Source organism: Pantherophis guttatus, chromosome 8 (assembly GCF_059756535.1).
Source record: "Pantherophis guttatus breed Tessera chromosome 8, ASM5975653v1, whole genome shotgun sequence".
Classification (NCBI taxonomy): Eukaryota; Metazoa; Chordata; class Lepidosauria; order Squamata; family Colubridae; genus Pantherophis; species Pantherophis guttatus.
The window spans coordinates 20007759-20024577 of NC_142070.1; the positions used below are offsets into that span (position 1 = coordinate 20007759).

The window sequence follows — 16819 nt, forward strand, 5'->3', positions numbered from 1 at the left end:
TGATGCATTAAGATGTGTGTGTTTTTTAATGTAACAATGCAAAGTGGTAGATTTATGTCTTGGGGTAAAAGATTAGGCTCTCTACAATGATTTACTTAAACAATCTGGCATATTTCTTCCCTAGAGCAGGTTACAAGGTTAACCTTCAAAAAGACTTTTCTACAGTAGCATAGCCAAGATGCAGCAGTACTTCAATGGGTAAGGTAAGGCTATTGGTTTTGTAAATAAATGCTCACTATAAGGCATAAATTGCATTATGTTGTATTTTAACTCCCATAATTTCCAATTTGCATGGCCTTTACTGGGGACAAGCTGAACAAATGGATCATTTTTCATATGCAAAACTATGGAATAATATACAAAGAAATCTTGTTTATAGTTCTCATTTCTGCATTTGATGTCTCTTCATATTTAGAACTTCTCATCTTGTCACATATGACAAAAACTATCACTAGATTCCAGTTTCTTAGTATTCTTAGCGGTGATAGTGAGACAAGCCCCATGGACATTAACTCAACTCTTGATAGGTATATCAGTTAATGATATAGGGTTTCCTCCCCGATTAGAGAGTTGAATTAGAAGACCTCCAAGGTCCCTTCCAACTCTGTTATTCTGTATTCTGATGATATTCATAGTGCTATATTTTACTTATCGTTTTACTGACTGCTAAATAGAATGAACAAAACAAGTTCATCCTGTGAAAAGTTTGTGAAGGTTTTTGGAATCAAAATTTATTAATCTTACTGTCTTGCAAATCAACAGTGATCAACCGTTGAATTAGGTCTTAAGAATCAAACTAAAAGTACGTAATTTGATTCATTAAATTAAGTATTAGTTAATAGAAAAGCTAAATAGTTAAATAAAATCAAGGGGAAAAGGAAACAAAATCAAACTTAAGTGTTTCAACTTGCATTACGAGAGATTTTGTGATAATAGCTGGTGATTTATTCTTTTCCAACTGAAAACTATCAGCCATATTATTACTGGCCTTCAAAGAAGTTTACTTTAATAGATTTAAGTCAAAATCTCCATTTTGTGTTTTCATTCTTTATTTTATTACAGTTTTATTAATATTAATATTAATATATTAATATTCTGGATTCTGGAGGAGAACAGAGTCCATGCTGAAGGAACATCAGTCCGGTGCCAAGGTGAGAACCACTGCACAGGCCCGCAACCCCAGGAAAGTAGCAGGGCATCGCTGCTTGTTCTCTGTGGTTGGCGAGGGGGGGCAGTGGTTCTCCTCCAGAATCCCGGGTGCAAGTGGCAGGGTGAAATCTGCTGCACAGCCCCAGGAAAGTAGCAGGGGTATCGCTGCTTGTTCTCGGTGGCTGGTGAGGGAGGGCAGCAGTTGTCACCCTGCTGCTTGCGCCCAGGATTCTGGAAGAGAGCCGCCGCTCCCCCTTGCCAGCCACCAAGAACAAGTAGTGCTGCCGCAGGAGCGGAGTCCATGCCGAAGGAACATCTGTCCGGCGCCAGGGTAAGAGACGTGCCAGCCGGGAAGCGGGCGTGCTCCCTTGGCAGAAGGGGCAGGGGGCTGCGCTGGCTTGTTCTTGGTGGCGGGCGGGGGGGCACTTCATTGACACACTCCGGGTTCTGGCGGTTGTCCTTCCCCACAGCCCGTTTTTGGTCCCAGGAGGCTTCAGGGAGGTTTGCCAGGCCCAAAATGGGTGGCGGGGTGAGGAGAAGATCCATACAAAGAGTGGTAAGGACAGCCGAGAAGATTATAGGAAGCTCTCTCCCTGTTATTCAGGATGCTGCTTATAAGCATTATGTGCTTAGAGCTCAAAGCATTGTTAGAGACCCCACACACCCACTTTACGGTCTGTTTCTGTTGCTCCCCTCTGGGAGTAGGTTTCAAAGTATTTCTAGCAGGACTATCAGATTTTGTAACAACTTTGTTTCCTATGCCAGTTGTCTGGTAAACTCGCAAGATTCGTTTTTCTCACCATGTACATGTATACATCTGGACTAGACTGTGTTGTTTCTTTGTTTTATATAATATATGTGGCTATATGCATAATTTTGTATTTATTTATTTATTTTGTCATGTTTATGTAGTGTATATTGGAGGTGGTGACCTTTTGAGAGCTGTATGCAACGAAGTTTCATTTTAATGTATGCCGATTAGTATACATATAAAGTGACAATAAAGTTACTCTAAGTCTAATTGTGCAATTAGGTAACATCATCAGTGGGAGGGAGAATGGGGATTGCTGGCTATACAATATTTAATAATTTGACTTGAACTAAAATGTTAACCGTTTCCCAGTTGAAATTGTGATCGTTTCCATGTGTTTTTGAAGTTTTGAACACTGAAGTTTTTATCAAAACATATTTTCAAAATATCTTAAGCAAACCAAAAGACCCAATACAGGTAGCCCTCGACTTACAACAGTTCATTTAGTGACCGTTCAAAGTTACTATGGCACTGAAAAAGTAACTCATGACCATTTTTCATATTAACAACCATTGTAGCTTACCCATGATCATATGATCAAAATTTAGGCACTGGGCAACTGACTCATATTTATGATGGCTGCAGTGTCCCATGGTCATGTGATCACCTTTTGCGACCTTTTGACAAGCAAACTCAATGGGGAAGTCAGATTCAATTAACAACCGTGTTACTAACTTAACAACTGCAGTGATTCTCTGAACAACTGTGGCAAGAAAAGTCATAAAATGGGGCAAAATTCACTTAACAAATGTTTCACTTAGCACAGAAATTGTGGGCTCAATTGTAGTCGTAACTCGAGGACTATCTGTAATCAAGGAAGAAGAAATAGGAGTCATCTGAAATATAGAAAGTACTATAACAGTCACTTTGTAGGACAGACAAGTATAAGGGTATTTTTGCCTAGCAACCATAATCGGGACTGGCAATTCCATCACTAAGTGTCATGATCACTAAGTGAAAGATCATGCAATTGTGACAGAGATAGATCACTGCCCAATTTTTCATTAAGTGAATCACAATTGGCTGTTGTGACTGCAACCTTTACTGCCGGCTTCTCCATTGGCTCTGCTTGTCAGAAGCCAGTTGAGATTATCACAAATCCCTACCAGTTGTAAAATGCCTGAATTTTGATCATATGACTGTAAAGATGCAACAGTTGTAGATGTAAGGAGTGGTCATAAGTTACTTTTAGTGCCAATGTAACTTCAAACAGTCACTAAACAGAGGCAGTTTTTAAACAAGGCCTCATTTAAGACTGGCAGACTGCATGCATGAATACCAACTGGGATTCAGAAATCAGGGCAAAAATTCCATAATCTGGCAACATAGGGAGATCAATCCCATTTCGTATCATTTAAAGCACTACTTAAGAAGTCACTTACCACAGAGCCTCAAAATTGTCTTGATTGAGATAAGGAACTAGCCTCAGAATCTCAAATTAGCTTGTTGAGAAAGAAATGCAACCAATATTCTAAAATTATCTCATTTTTCATTCACTTGTTTGAGTCTTTTATCAATATTACTCTAATAAATTAGCTGTAAGCATTTCTGGAAAAGCCTTGATCTCATCTGAACAATCAGCAAAAGGGGGAGGGGGGAGAGACAGGGACATCCCACTACTTAAGTAACATTCTTAAAATTCTAGAATTCTAGAAAATTCAAGTCAAGGTCAAGTCCCAGTGATAGCTTGGATATATTCAAGCATTTTTCTTGGCAACAATAAAGAGTTACTAGTTGTTTAACTTCCTGACCTAGGCTATAACCCTTACATTACTTGAAAGTCTTCCATTCAGGGCCCAACTAGTCATCTTCATCTTCATCTTCATCTTCATCATCATCCTAGCATTGGTCCCATAGGTTCGGATCAATGAACACCATCATACACAACCATAAACAGCATCCGGGTCATGTCTTCTTTTTTACGGATATGACTGTAGATCCACAGGTTGTAACAAAAATTGATTGGCTGGTCTCTAATCCGGGCCTAATGTCATCAAGGCCTAACCAGTATTTGTCCCTTTTTAGCTTCCACATACAGTCAGTTTAGCCAAGTGCTACCCTCTGCTGAGGGGAATTAAACTTTCCTAACATTTCTTTAACCAGCTAAGAAGCAAGACAGCCAATATGACATCTTACGAAGCAGTTAATAATAGATGGTAAACAGGCAGACAAGTATTTAGATGACACATCATCATTAAAATGTATCTAGTTACAGTTCAATTTGAAAATTATGTAATGTACTTACCTGGTATTTCGTTCTTGATCTTTAATGCATTTTCCCTAAGCGTTCCACTGAGAAAAGATGCATGCCTTCTTCTAGCCACCACAGTTCGTGGACCCATATATTCACTCTTACCCTGTGATTTCTCAAATGATTTATGAACCTCATAAGAACCTGGAGGTGGAACAGCCTATAATTAAGAAAAAGTATAAGATAAAATGGGCATTTTATGTTAGTTTTATGTTAGTTAACAATTTATTAACAAATTACATAAAAGTGTAGAAAAGCTACAATTAACAGAAAATGCTAAAAAAAAAAGCACTTGATATTTTAAAACAGGCATATTGTAATTAAAGTTTAGGAAAGGATACAGTGCAGGAACTGCCACATCCATGCTGTTCCATTTGAATAGTGATATGAATCATGATAACATCTCTGGGCAGCATACTCACTTCGGCAAGCCCTTTTATTATTTAGTTTTTAGCAGAATGGAAAGTGGGAATGACCTTGGGAGACCAGAGGAAGAGCTGCAGCCTAGACAACGGCCTGATGAATAAAACTGGAGCCTGAAAGAGGAGGGGAAATGAAAGCAACTCTCTCTAGTTTTTAGAAGAGTAAAACGGAGGGATGGGAGGGTTACTATGAGACTGACAAGACTGATGTTAGCCTTACGAATTAGTCCAGACAAGAAGCACAGCCAGGGATACAGATAAAGCTCTATCTATATTGTAAGTTACATTAACAGAATCTTGCAAATGTGAAAGTACCCTTTCCATGCACTAAAGAGAGAGTTATATTGTCACTCTCTATAAACTAGAAAGCAGATGATGACCTTTGAAGATTTAAATAATTTGAATATGCTAAGTTTAGTAAATTATTCTTATATATTGGCCACAAAATCATGGATCTGGCTATAGCTTTGTATTTCCAGCAAAAGGGCCTTAAATGCAGTTAGGATTCACTTACTGCTATGCTAATTTCTTTCTACACTACAATTTTCAATTCTTATATTAAGAGTTTTAGGAAGCAGACAGATGATTATATATGTTTATATTCTTAGTGCAAAATAATAATGTATTTCCTTATTCAGCATTTCTTAATTGAACAGTTCTTGCTTGATTCCAATTGAAGTGTTAATTTATTATCAAGGATGAACCTGTTTATTTCAGATTTAATCATTTCTAATTAAATTAAAACATCTAGGCTTTCATCATTCTATTAGGACATTAATCAACATCACAGAAACATTACTATTAATAATGACAATAATAATTTTAAATTAACTATCATCAGTTGCAAGGAGCCAATGAAATTTTTAAGTGCACCTAAACCTTCCATCAAAATATGCAAAGACATAATTTTGTTTTAAATGCTCTCTTCACTGTTATTTTTTAAAGGACTGGAATATTTTTATTGTCGTTTACTTGAAATTTTAAGGATACCTTTTTATTTGTGGTGAGCAATGGCACAGGAGAGTAAGAAAACAAGATGGAAGATGCTACAAAAAGCATGAGAAAGAAGGGATTCTCACTTGCACAAGTGTGAGCACAGTACTTCTGTTCTTTAAAACAGTTCCTTTTTTCAAGCCTCCATGAAAAAAGATATGTCTGCTTTAACAAATCAACTGATAAATGTGACTCTTATAGTAGTCATATTGCAATTAACATTGTGCAACAAGTAGGTTTATAACTGTTTAAATTATTATCTCAATATGTTCTAAGCACAGCAGAATGGTTAAAAATACAACCATCAATCATACAAGAAAAATCTTATAAAAAAGCAAAAGTAAAATTAAATATTTTATATCTATTGTAAAATGAACAGCTGCTTTTCATCTAACAGGTTATTGTCATGCCTGGAAAATCAACCATGATGACTGCCAGTTTGCCTCACTAATCAGTTATGCATTTTACAGTCTTAAAAAGCTAAAGCTACATTGCTTATTCACTGCACCATATAACCTGCAAAACAAGGCATATCTTCTCTTCCTGACAAATACCAGAAAGGCAGCATAGAGAGAGAGAATCTATATGTTTCTTACTAAGAATTCCTAAGAGGTCTGTAAGGGGCGTGCATAAGTGCACCAGCATGCCTTCCGTCCCTGTCCTACTGTCCCCATTTATTTGTACCCATTTCCTGTATTAATATCCATGTTTATACTTATTCCTATTATCTCGTACATGTTTGTCAAACGAAAGAAAGAAAGAAAGAAAGAAAGAAAGAAAGAAAGAAAGAAAGAAAGAAAGAAAGAATTATTAAGACTTTACTTACAGTCTTTCTTTCTGAAAAGATAAAAACTGCAAAACTATCTACATATGGGATAGGGCCTGGTGGCTCAGCAAACTAAAAAAAGCATTTGTGATTAACACCAGCTGTCTGCAATTACTTTAAGTTCGAATCTCACCAGGCTCAAGGTTGACTCAGCCTTCCATCCTTTCTAAGGTAGGTAAATTGAGGACCCAGTTTGTGGGGGCAATAAGCTGACTTTGTATAAATATACGAAAGTATGAAGGCTATTGCTTAACGTATTGTAAGCCGCCCTGAGTCTCCGGAGAAGGGCAGCATATAAATCAAATTCATATATATATGTGTGTGTGTGTGTGTGTGTGTGTGTGTGTGTGTGTAGTTAATATTTATAGTTAATAATATAATATATATATATGCACACACACACATACACACTGTATTTTGGAACATGTTTTATAGGTGGTAATGTGATTTTTTTAAGACACTTTATTCCAAAAACACTTTTCTTCCCTGAATGACCACCAGGAATTAAAAACATGTTCCTAAGAAGAAACTCTATTTTTCCCATGTTTTTGTCAGCTGTTCCTCCCAGCCTATCAAAAAAATCTGCCAATCATTTTTTTCTTTTTTTTGTTCTATTGATTTATTCTTTTCTTCGATTTTCTGAGCTATGGGCTATCTGAGCCCATATTGGGCCCATTAAACTTTAATTCTGCATTTAGATTTGCCCTCATTTAAGCAGTTATTTTTCTGCCTTATCAAAGTACGTAGCATGAGAGCTCAGTCCTACAGGGTCCCTTTTTAACCTTATGGAATCTTGTCCCCACATTTCATTGCACTCTAAAATAAACTCAGTTAAGCATGGGGAAACATGTAAATAATACCATTTATTTTCACAGTAAAATGTATACATGGTAACTGCCTAGACTTTGTTAGCTAGGGAAATCCCCACAAAAAGTTCCAATGCATCAAATAGAAGGAAAATCTCAATCAAGTTGGGCTCATCTTATTATTTTCTTGGAATTATAGCTCACCAGTTGTTCCCTCTTTGAAATTTTTCAACCTCAGCCTAGCCCAGGAGTGTCCAACTTTGGCAACTTTAAAATTTGAGGATTTCATCTCCCAGCCAGCATGACCTAGTCTATAGTCCTGTACTTCCAAGTAGACTCTCATTGAAGTAGCTTTTTGAAACTGGTCAGGTCAGCAAAGGCTACATCCTATCTTGATAATACACCAACTGCAAGAGTGATTGTACCAACTTCACTGGGTTATTGATGGCACCTAGGGAAAATTAATATAGGTCTGGAGATATTTATTCAAAATTGAACAAGCAACATCACTTATGTAATAAAAATGCAATTTTAAAAATAATTGTTCAAAATATTGAAAAAGCATGTTTTAGGGTCTCTATCATTCTACTTCAGATTAGATTGGGACTGAATTAAAATGACATCTTGTAGTTTTGTTTCAGCTCTACTTCTTCCCTTCTGTTCAACTGCAAATTGAATATTTGTAATACTTTCTCACAATGAAAAGTGGCCCATGGATAATTGAGACACGGCATGTAATATGTTTCTATTTAATTCTAAATAAGTGTGGGTTTCGGGCGGGAAAGGTGCTTTTGGCTTAGCATAATTCATGAACATAGCTATTTTGGTTTATAAACCATGGGTTGTCATGTGACTCAGTCAACTGTAACTCAGCAAACCAAAATATATGAATATATGAACCCAAACAAGGCTTCAGTTGCATGGCAAACTGCAAGAGAATTGTTGTAGGAAACCATCTCATAGACTATCAAAATAGCCACCTAACAACTGGAGGGCTAATTGTCCCCAGGGAAGAAGGAAGAAGAAAAAAAGAAGGAAGGAAGGAAGAAGTTTGAGGTACTTTATAAAGCATCACATTATTAAGCATTTCTGAGAAGCTACATCTTAACATATCACGGTAACTCTAACAGCAAAAGCTATGGAAACAGTGTTTAAATTTGCAAAACTTTCAAATTTTTAACATGTTTCTATATTTAATAGTCAAAGTTGCATATCATCAAATTCTAGAATGTTTGTATTTCTTCAAACATTAAACATATGCATGAAACAATATTGCAGAGTTTAGAACAAAATCCAGGGCACTATTATGGAATACGAAATGAGAATGCTTTTCAGAATTAACATGTAACAAACAGCTGCAATCTATTTGGTTTTACAAAAGAAAAAAGTGCTAAGGCATGAAGACATTTATTTTGCAAGTTGCAGAAATGTACAAAATAGTTATATTGAATAACCCCAGACAAGGGGGAAACAAGTAAGAAAGAAATTATTTTGATAAGTGGGCTAACACAGCTTATTTTATGATCCCTGGAGAGGCATCCCTGTTTTATTAGAAAAATGAAGTTCTCTGCCATTTCAGTCAACAACTGGACTGGATGGATATTAGCTATCACTTTATTTGGTTGGTTTTCAGTCAGTGGTGGGATTCAGCCAGTTCCGGCCAGTTCCGGCAAACCGGTAGTTAAATTGCTGGCTGGCTCCGTCCCTTCCAGCCCTGCCTCTTCCAGGAGTTCCCATGCGTCCCATTTTGGCTCCCAGGTAAGTACAGGGAGGCCTCCTAGGCCCAAAATGGGCCGTGGGGGGGGCAAGGCCCCCCCATGCCCCATTTTTGCTCCCAAGGGAGTGCAGGAGGCAGAGTGCTGCCTGTCACACTCCTGGCCACGCCCACCATGGCCACACCCACCCAGACAGTCATTAGGGCAGAGAACCGGTTGTTAAATTATTTGAATCCCATCACTGTTTTCCGTGCTTACCCAGGTTCATCCAAAATAAGCAAAGGAAAGGAATGAAATTGTACTCTCTTGTGGAAGACACATTTAGTTGGAATTCTGATCTTTTCAAAACAGCAATATATGAGGTTCTTAATAACTGTATTTTTTCTTTCCAAATAAATGAATTTACTTCAAAATACCAGTATAAATTACAGCATAATCTTCATTATTTCCTGCACCCATGAAAGTCATGTCATCTTTCTCTAATCAGGGGCTAATTCTTAAGTATATTTTGTTACGTTAACTTTCTCCTCTGTTCCATAAAGGAATAAGCAAAAAGGTGTTGAATACCAATTTTCCTAAAAAAAAATAAGCCTGTAGTAAGTAGTTCTCAAAATACCCCTCTATCCTGGTAAATCTTCTAAATAGGTTTAGTAAAACAGAATTGGAAAACAGACTTCAGACGCATTGCCAACAAGGTGGTGTTTCCTTTACTGGAGCTTTCTAACATTGTGACCAGGAATCTACAGGTGTATTCATTAAGTATTTCTCTATATCCAGAATCTTAACTTTTCTTTCTACCTACGACCATGTGGGGCCACTATAAATGCCACTTTGCAGGTTTTGCAGAAAAATCAGGCACAAGATCTGCTCACACAGAGTTTGTCTCCTAATCAAGAAAAGTCCTAAAATGATACTACCAATTTATGAGATTTAGGAAAGTAATTTACGACATTCTGTAAGATACTGGTATTCAAGGCAGCCTTCAGATTTAATTATTGTCTAAACGTTTTAGGACAATGAATCTTCACTTAGGAAAGAAATTAAATATTGTTCTGATTTTCCTAACAATGTGTCTTCTAGTAAAGAAAATAAATCCATGAAGATAACTCTCAGAATATAATTATAGCAGGCATAGTATTCTATCTTGGCCATCCTTTCCAGAGAAAATAACAATAGTAAATGATTGCACCTTTTGGTCAAGTTAATATCTTCCTTTATTATTTTAAGGTACTAAAATCCCAAGCAACTCACTTGTTTTTTTGAAGTTTCAACTGGATAAACAAAGCATGCATATTCTGCCTACCCAGATGCTTAATCTTTGTAAATATATCCTTTTGGAATAACAAAATAATACTGTGCATGAAATGTTGGGATTATCTAAACAGTTAGCATTTGATGGTATTTCACACTGCCAGAAAAGTTTGGCTTATGCATGCAACAGAATAAGTAAAATGGACTATACTACTTAAAAGAGCAAGAGAATTATTACATTAATTAATGTTTTCCAATATTATACCTCTGTGAATATGGAAAAACAGAGCAAATAAATTCTTTGTTTACTTATTGCCTTGAGCAGCAACCATGCGAAGTTACAACAGTACTAAAAGAATAACTTTGCAAGTAATCATCACATTTACAACAATATCCCAGTCACATGATCTCCCACAAAGTGGAAGACCAATTATATTGTACTTACGTGTTTTTTCACTTAGCATCTGCATCACTTCACTTAAAAACCAAAGGGCCATAAACCCATTGCGGTCATTTGACTTTCTGCTTAGTGACTGCAGTGCTTAGTGACCAAGTTGCCAGTCCTAATTGTGGTTGCTTAGTGAGGACTAGCTGGATAGTACATTTCTAAAATATGAACAAATGCATATAAGGAATGTTAATGTGATTTCTGATGGGGGAAAGAAACTCAATTCATATTCTAATATATGTAACTTCCGGGGAATTTGTGGAGGGCAAGTGGAGGTGGAAGTAGATAAACATGAGAAATATGATGATGGGTTCACATATTCTAATTCAATTTATATTAAGCATGGTTTAAACATGTGACAGTTAGGTGTAATTAGCAAAGAATGGAACAATGAAATCCCAAACATTTGCACAATTAGGCATGTGATTTCTGTTACTATCGTAGCAAAGAAAAAGATTATACTGAATATGAATACTGAATTCTTTGTTACACAAACTGAACCTACGTGTCAAGAAAGTCTTGAATTTTTAAATCATTATTTAAATCACAATTTGTTTCCTTTCCTTCTCCACCTGGAATGAAAGAAAACAAGTAAGTGGCTCCAGTCCAGAATGACTTCTTATAAATCCAGGCCCCTTTTTTTCCTTAATCTATTGGAGGTCACTTAAACTTGTGTACATGTGAAAGACAGGTGAATTTCCAGCTGCGGGATTCTAAGAAAAAGCAAGACTGCTTATCAAATTACTTTAAAAAGCCATTCTATTTTCAATGTTCTGAATTACCTTTTTTCCCCTTCAAATCAAATCACTGCACACCCATAATTCACTCAGAAGCAAATTGGCAGCCGCTGCAATCCTTTTAGCACAGGCAGAATGGGGATGCTGCGTTCTTCTAGAACTGTGCCTCTTAACCTCAGTCACTTTAAGATGCTGGCTGGGGAAATCTGGGAGTTGGGAGGCCACACATCTTAAAAGTGGTTGAGGTTAAGAAACAGTTTCAGAGCAACCTCATTGCTGATGGTTGTGATTTCCAAATTAGTTAATGTAATACTGGAACAGCTTTTTTTTTTTTTAAACTAACCCTAGAAGTCACGAGTGCAAAACTACAGTTTTAAGGACATTTTTTTTCAAAAAAGAAATGCAGTCACTGTGTCAACCACAGTGGACACAAAAATGGTTCCTGGTTAATATCTCAGTCAGGGATCTAAGAGAGAATCCTATTCAGAAGAACCTCCAAACTACACAACTGCTCAGTTTAGGAAACCGTGGCCCCATTCACAATAGGGAGAAGTACCACATATTTGGCACCCTGCCCCTACACAACTAAAAAAAAAGTTGCATTTAAACCATGTGCATTAGTATTTGTTGCCCACATAAATTAGGGGTACTTCTGAAAGATGTGTAAAAAAATGCATATCAAACATCTGCCCAAAAGTTCTGCACCACAAAACATGAAGATTTCTGGGATACATTTTTAAACTATTTGTCAGAACAAAATCAATGGACCAGAATAACATATGAGTATATACTGCCATAAAATGATGTGGCCGACACCGATCCTGATACCCTCAATTCTGTAAGAAAAAAGACTACAGGATAAATCAAAAATAATGAGAACTTCTAAAAGCTTAGCTTTTCGTGAATAATCTCTGTTTCTCTTTTCTTATATTCCCAGAAGATAAAAATTGCTGTGAGAAAGAATGATCTACTCATAAATATAATCCAAGCCTTACAAATTGGACAAATTTATATTCCAAACCAGGTAAGACTACAGTGCAGCGAGATTCCCCACCCATATTGATGCTTGCTGTCAAAAAAAAATGAACCCCTCCTTCCCAAACCTCTCTGTTCTCCATAATAGAAATGTCTCCCTCCTCCACTGCCAAACATCAGCGACACACACACACACCCTTTTCTGGCACAAAACGCTGTTTTTCAGTTCCATACGGCACTGTGCAAAAGCACAGAGAACTGTCACTGTGAATTTTCCCTTCCTAACTATAACAGAGCCCAAAGACACTACCATACAGACAGCTTCGCATTTGAATAGCAATGTTCTATTTCTAAGCTTGCATGACTGAGCTTGGTGGGAGCAGCTGCAGGAAAAGAACCCTCTCATGAAATATCTGAAAATTAGTTTTTATCAAGAGCCAACAATTTATCAAAAAGCAAGGCACAAACAGTAAAAGCTGTCAGATGACAACTCCTTGGGATATATAATAGCGGCCTCTGTAGAACCATTCATTGTTGCCTACAGCTAAACTTCTTGGTATTGAGAGCATTTAATGACATCTGACTGTTTTGATTTATGTTGCCTGAAATCTGGAACAACCAGGGATTTCCCCTGATGCCAGTCAATGCTCCTTAAATCAGTAGTCAGAGGTCGGTGCAACACATCCATCATTATAAGCAACTTTGGGAACAATTGCTTATTAATGGACAAGTTAGCATTTATTTCACCCAAAGGACATCCCTATTGAATGTAATACTCTGAGGTGTACAATATAGTTCTGTCTACCACAGGGGGAAACGAAAATACTTGATGAACTAGACATAAAGACTGATATAGCCGCCATCAATATTTATCTGAGCAACTCCTGCATTTTAATACACAAGGGCCGAGTTTAACATGGTGAGATTTTGAGGAGGCCTGAGGAGATAGAAGAAATGACACACAATGGATGGTCTGCATAATGCGCATAGGAAGGCCAAAACTGAAAGTGCAAATGAGGCAACAGGCCACACATCATCTAAAGGGTCATTTAGAGGGGAAGGGAGCTTTCTTCTCAGAGATTGCTCTCCTGAAAATTTGGTTTCCAGTACTAGTGGCTTTATCTTTTATAACAATATATAAGGATCACTGGTTCCTCACTGCTCTTAGCAATTTATTCCTCACAGCTCAAACAGGCCAATCCTCAAAACGCTGTGGAAAAGTGGGCAAACCTTCCCACAAACTGTTTTAGGCTACAAAAAAAACCCTAAGGACTATATGTAATCGATAAGATGCCCACCAATGATCTCTGGAATCCTATAACATTGACATTTTTATATTCATGGTTCTCTCTGAGAGTAGTATAAATAAGAGTCTTCCTCAATATTAATCCTACAACAAATTTATTCTGAATTAAGTTCATCTGAATCTTCAAAACGATAGAGTGAGATTTGCTGTATTCAAATCGGGTCTTGAACCTGGACTCCATAGTCTTAGTTCAATACCTCAATCACTACTTTACATTGGTCATCTCTGTTGCAAAGATTACAAAAACCAGAGTTTTTTATTACTTTTTAGTTTACTTTCTATCATAATATTCACTGTGAAGCACTAATAACACCTATTACAATGTTTAGCGCTGTAAGGTAAAAAACTGCATTTGCAACGCCAATAGGGATTTAAAGCAAGCTAAAGGGTTTTTTTTTAATAAGAACATACATCTAATGATGTCACAAAATTCCACCTGAGGTAAGCTATGCTGCAGAACTTCAAGAAAAGTGAAAATAAAGTTTGCCAAATAATTTTGGTGGTAAATTGGAGAAGGAAACCATCAGTTCATATCTAAATACTTTGGGATTCATAGTATCCTATACACACAGACCCAGTCGCTTCAGTATCTGCATCAATGGCATCCAATCTCCCATTATATTATAGTTCTTCTGCTGCATTGGCATATCACTCAATGGGCCCTCTTTTCTCAAATGGTTTTTCAGAGGTGATGTAAAGACTGAGTCTGACAAAGCGATAGCCAGTGATCCCTGGACTCCAGAGAGCCATTACATAAATATAGATCAGCTGCCTCCCAAGAAATCAAGAGAACCATCCAGTATCCATTAAGTCAAAACATATCTAAAACCCTGATTCTTTTACACTGTAGAAGTCAAATCCTTTGGTGTATACATGGTTTCATTCTTCTCTTCAATAAAGATTCTAATCTAGTTAAGTCGTGTCTAAGAGCCTTCTGACAAGTTAGACCAATTGCTGAATAAGAGGTTAAGTACCTTGAGAGCTAAGATTTAGTGTTGTGTCCTGGTGTGAATTCTGAGAGGCACAAAAAGTAACATCAAGAATAAAAACACATGCAATAATCCTACATTCTGTCCAAGTCTATATATACTTGATTTATTAAACAACATAACTTGTTTGATATCAATTATAGTAATAAACAATATGGAGAAGTAAAAGCAAACAACAGCAACAAAAACTAGTATTTCATTGTGGGAGTAGTCCATCTTAAAATGCCACTTAACTTATCCAAGGAGATCAATAAATTATGACATGATGTAGAGCTATGCTACTCTCATGCTCATCAAGGGGATTTCAGAGTGGTCTCCCCTGATTAATACAATTTCACAGTAAGTTGAAAATCAGCTCAATACTCCTTGCTCAGATAAGTCTCCAAAAATTTGCACTGTTATTAGAAGAGGTAAGGAAGGGAGTTCAAAAATTCTTATTTAACAATGTCATTTCCCAGGCAATTGAGGAAAAAAATTAAAAGAATACACCTTTTGGAATTGGAGGATTCCAAAGTGCCTAAAAGGTCTGTCAATTTGGGAGATACAAGAAAGATGGAGAGCCTTTCATGCTAGTTTAATAGAGGCTATATTAATCACTCATGCCACAGAGCATACAAAAATGGCAGAAAAATCCAATAGAAGCTGTCAGAATATCATGCTGGTTTTCATTAAATTTGTTGAAAGGGACTCAGCATGGAATTATTAAATGACTTTCAATGGCAAATGACTAAAATGCTTCATCTATTTATAGCGGTCATACTCAATCATTATGTTTTTCAAATAATGACATTAAGAGTCTTGTCAGCATTTCTAAGCAAGCCCCACTTTTAAGCTTTCTTTAATAGAAACCAAACAGTATATAATTGAGATTAGTCAATGACAATACACAAAAACTATTAAGTGGTCACACTTTCCACGCCTAATTCTGGATATCATAGTTTATTGTACCCCAATGTGGGCACAAGATTCTGTCATTCATGCTGGGGTGAAAAGATGATGGCTGGTAGAAAAACTAACCAATAATCACCTTCCTTACTATCCAGGAGGGCAGGACTTGCCTTAATTTTTATCATTTATTTGCCTTAATAATTGCTGTTTTGTGCATGTTTTTTCTCATAGGAATACAGATCTCCTGGGAGAGCAATTCACCTATAAAAAAGAAAGATCACTTCTGAATTGCATTTATAAAAAAACACAAGATTGATAACCCTATATTAAATAACTCTCTGAAGCTCCCAAGGCAGGGGCGGGTTTCAAAACCCATCGCTACTGGTTCACTCGTACCGGTTCACTCGCATGGCCAGAAGCATCCGGGCAAGTGGGCGGAGCCTCCCGCCGCCGCCGCTACCGGTTCGCCCAATCCAGGGTGAACCAGTAGCAACCCACCACTGCCCCAAGGACAGCCCCATGAAGAATGCAGTGCAGTAATCTGCACATAAGATGAATAAGGTATGAGTGACTATGAACAATGTCTAACAATCCAGGAACACATTAAACTGATGCACAAGATGGAGCTCTGAGCTATGGCTACCACTGCTCTTATGGTAGGATAAGTCAGATAACCCCCAAATTGCAATGCAACCCCTTCAGGACAAAAGATGGAAAATCCCCAAACCTAGGGTCCCACAGTCCAAAACCACTCATTGAGTCTGAACCTGCTTTCCTTCATCTGGTCCTCTATCATCCAGACACTGAGAAAAAACCTTGACGACGTCATTTGGAAGGCCCATGTCTGAGATGCATAGTTGAGTACTGTTAACATACAGATGATATCTATCCTTTGCCTATGGATGATCTCACTAAAGGTAAAGTAAAGGTTCCGCTCGCACATATGTGCTAGTTGTTCCTGACTCTAGGGGGTGGTGCTCATCTCTGTTTCAAAGCCGAAGAGCCAGTGCTGTTCAAAGACATGGTCATGAGACCAGCATGACTAAATGCCAAAGACACACGGAACGCTGTTACCTTCCCACCAAAGATGGTCCCTATTTTTCTACTTGCATTTTTTATGTGCTTTCGAACTGCTAGGGTGGCAGAAGCTGGGACAAGTAACAGGAGCTCACCCTGTTATGCAGCACTAGGAATTCGAGCCGCTGAACTGCCAACCTTAGCCACTGAGCCCTTAGCCACTGAGACACTGACT

General features: G+C 37.4%; 1 protein-coding gene across 1 annotated transcript in view; it reads right to left on the reverse strand.

Annotated features, from left to right (window-relative positions):
- Positions 1 to 16819, reverse strand: part of STPG2 (sperm tail PG-rich repeat containing 2) — a 181474-nt gene that overhangs the window by 103425 nt on the left and 61230 nt on the right. The window contains exon 11 of the mRNA XM_087875365.1: positions 4206 to 4371. Within this exon, the coding sequence (XP_087731491.1) occupies positions 4206 to 4371 (166 nt within the window). The remainder of the gene's footprint in view (positions 1 to 4205; positions 4372 to 16819) is intronic.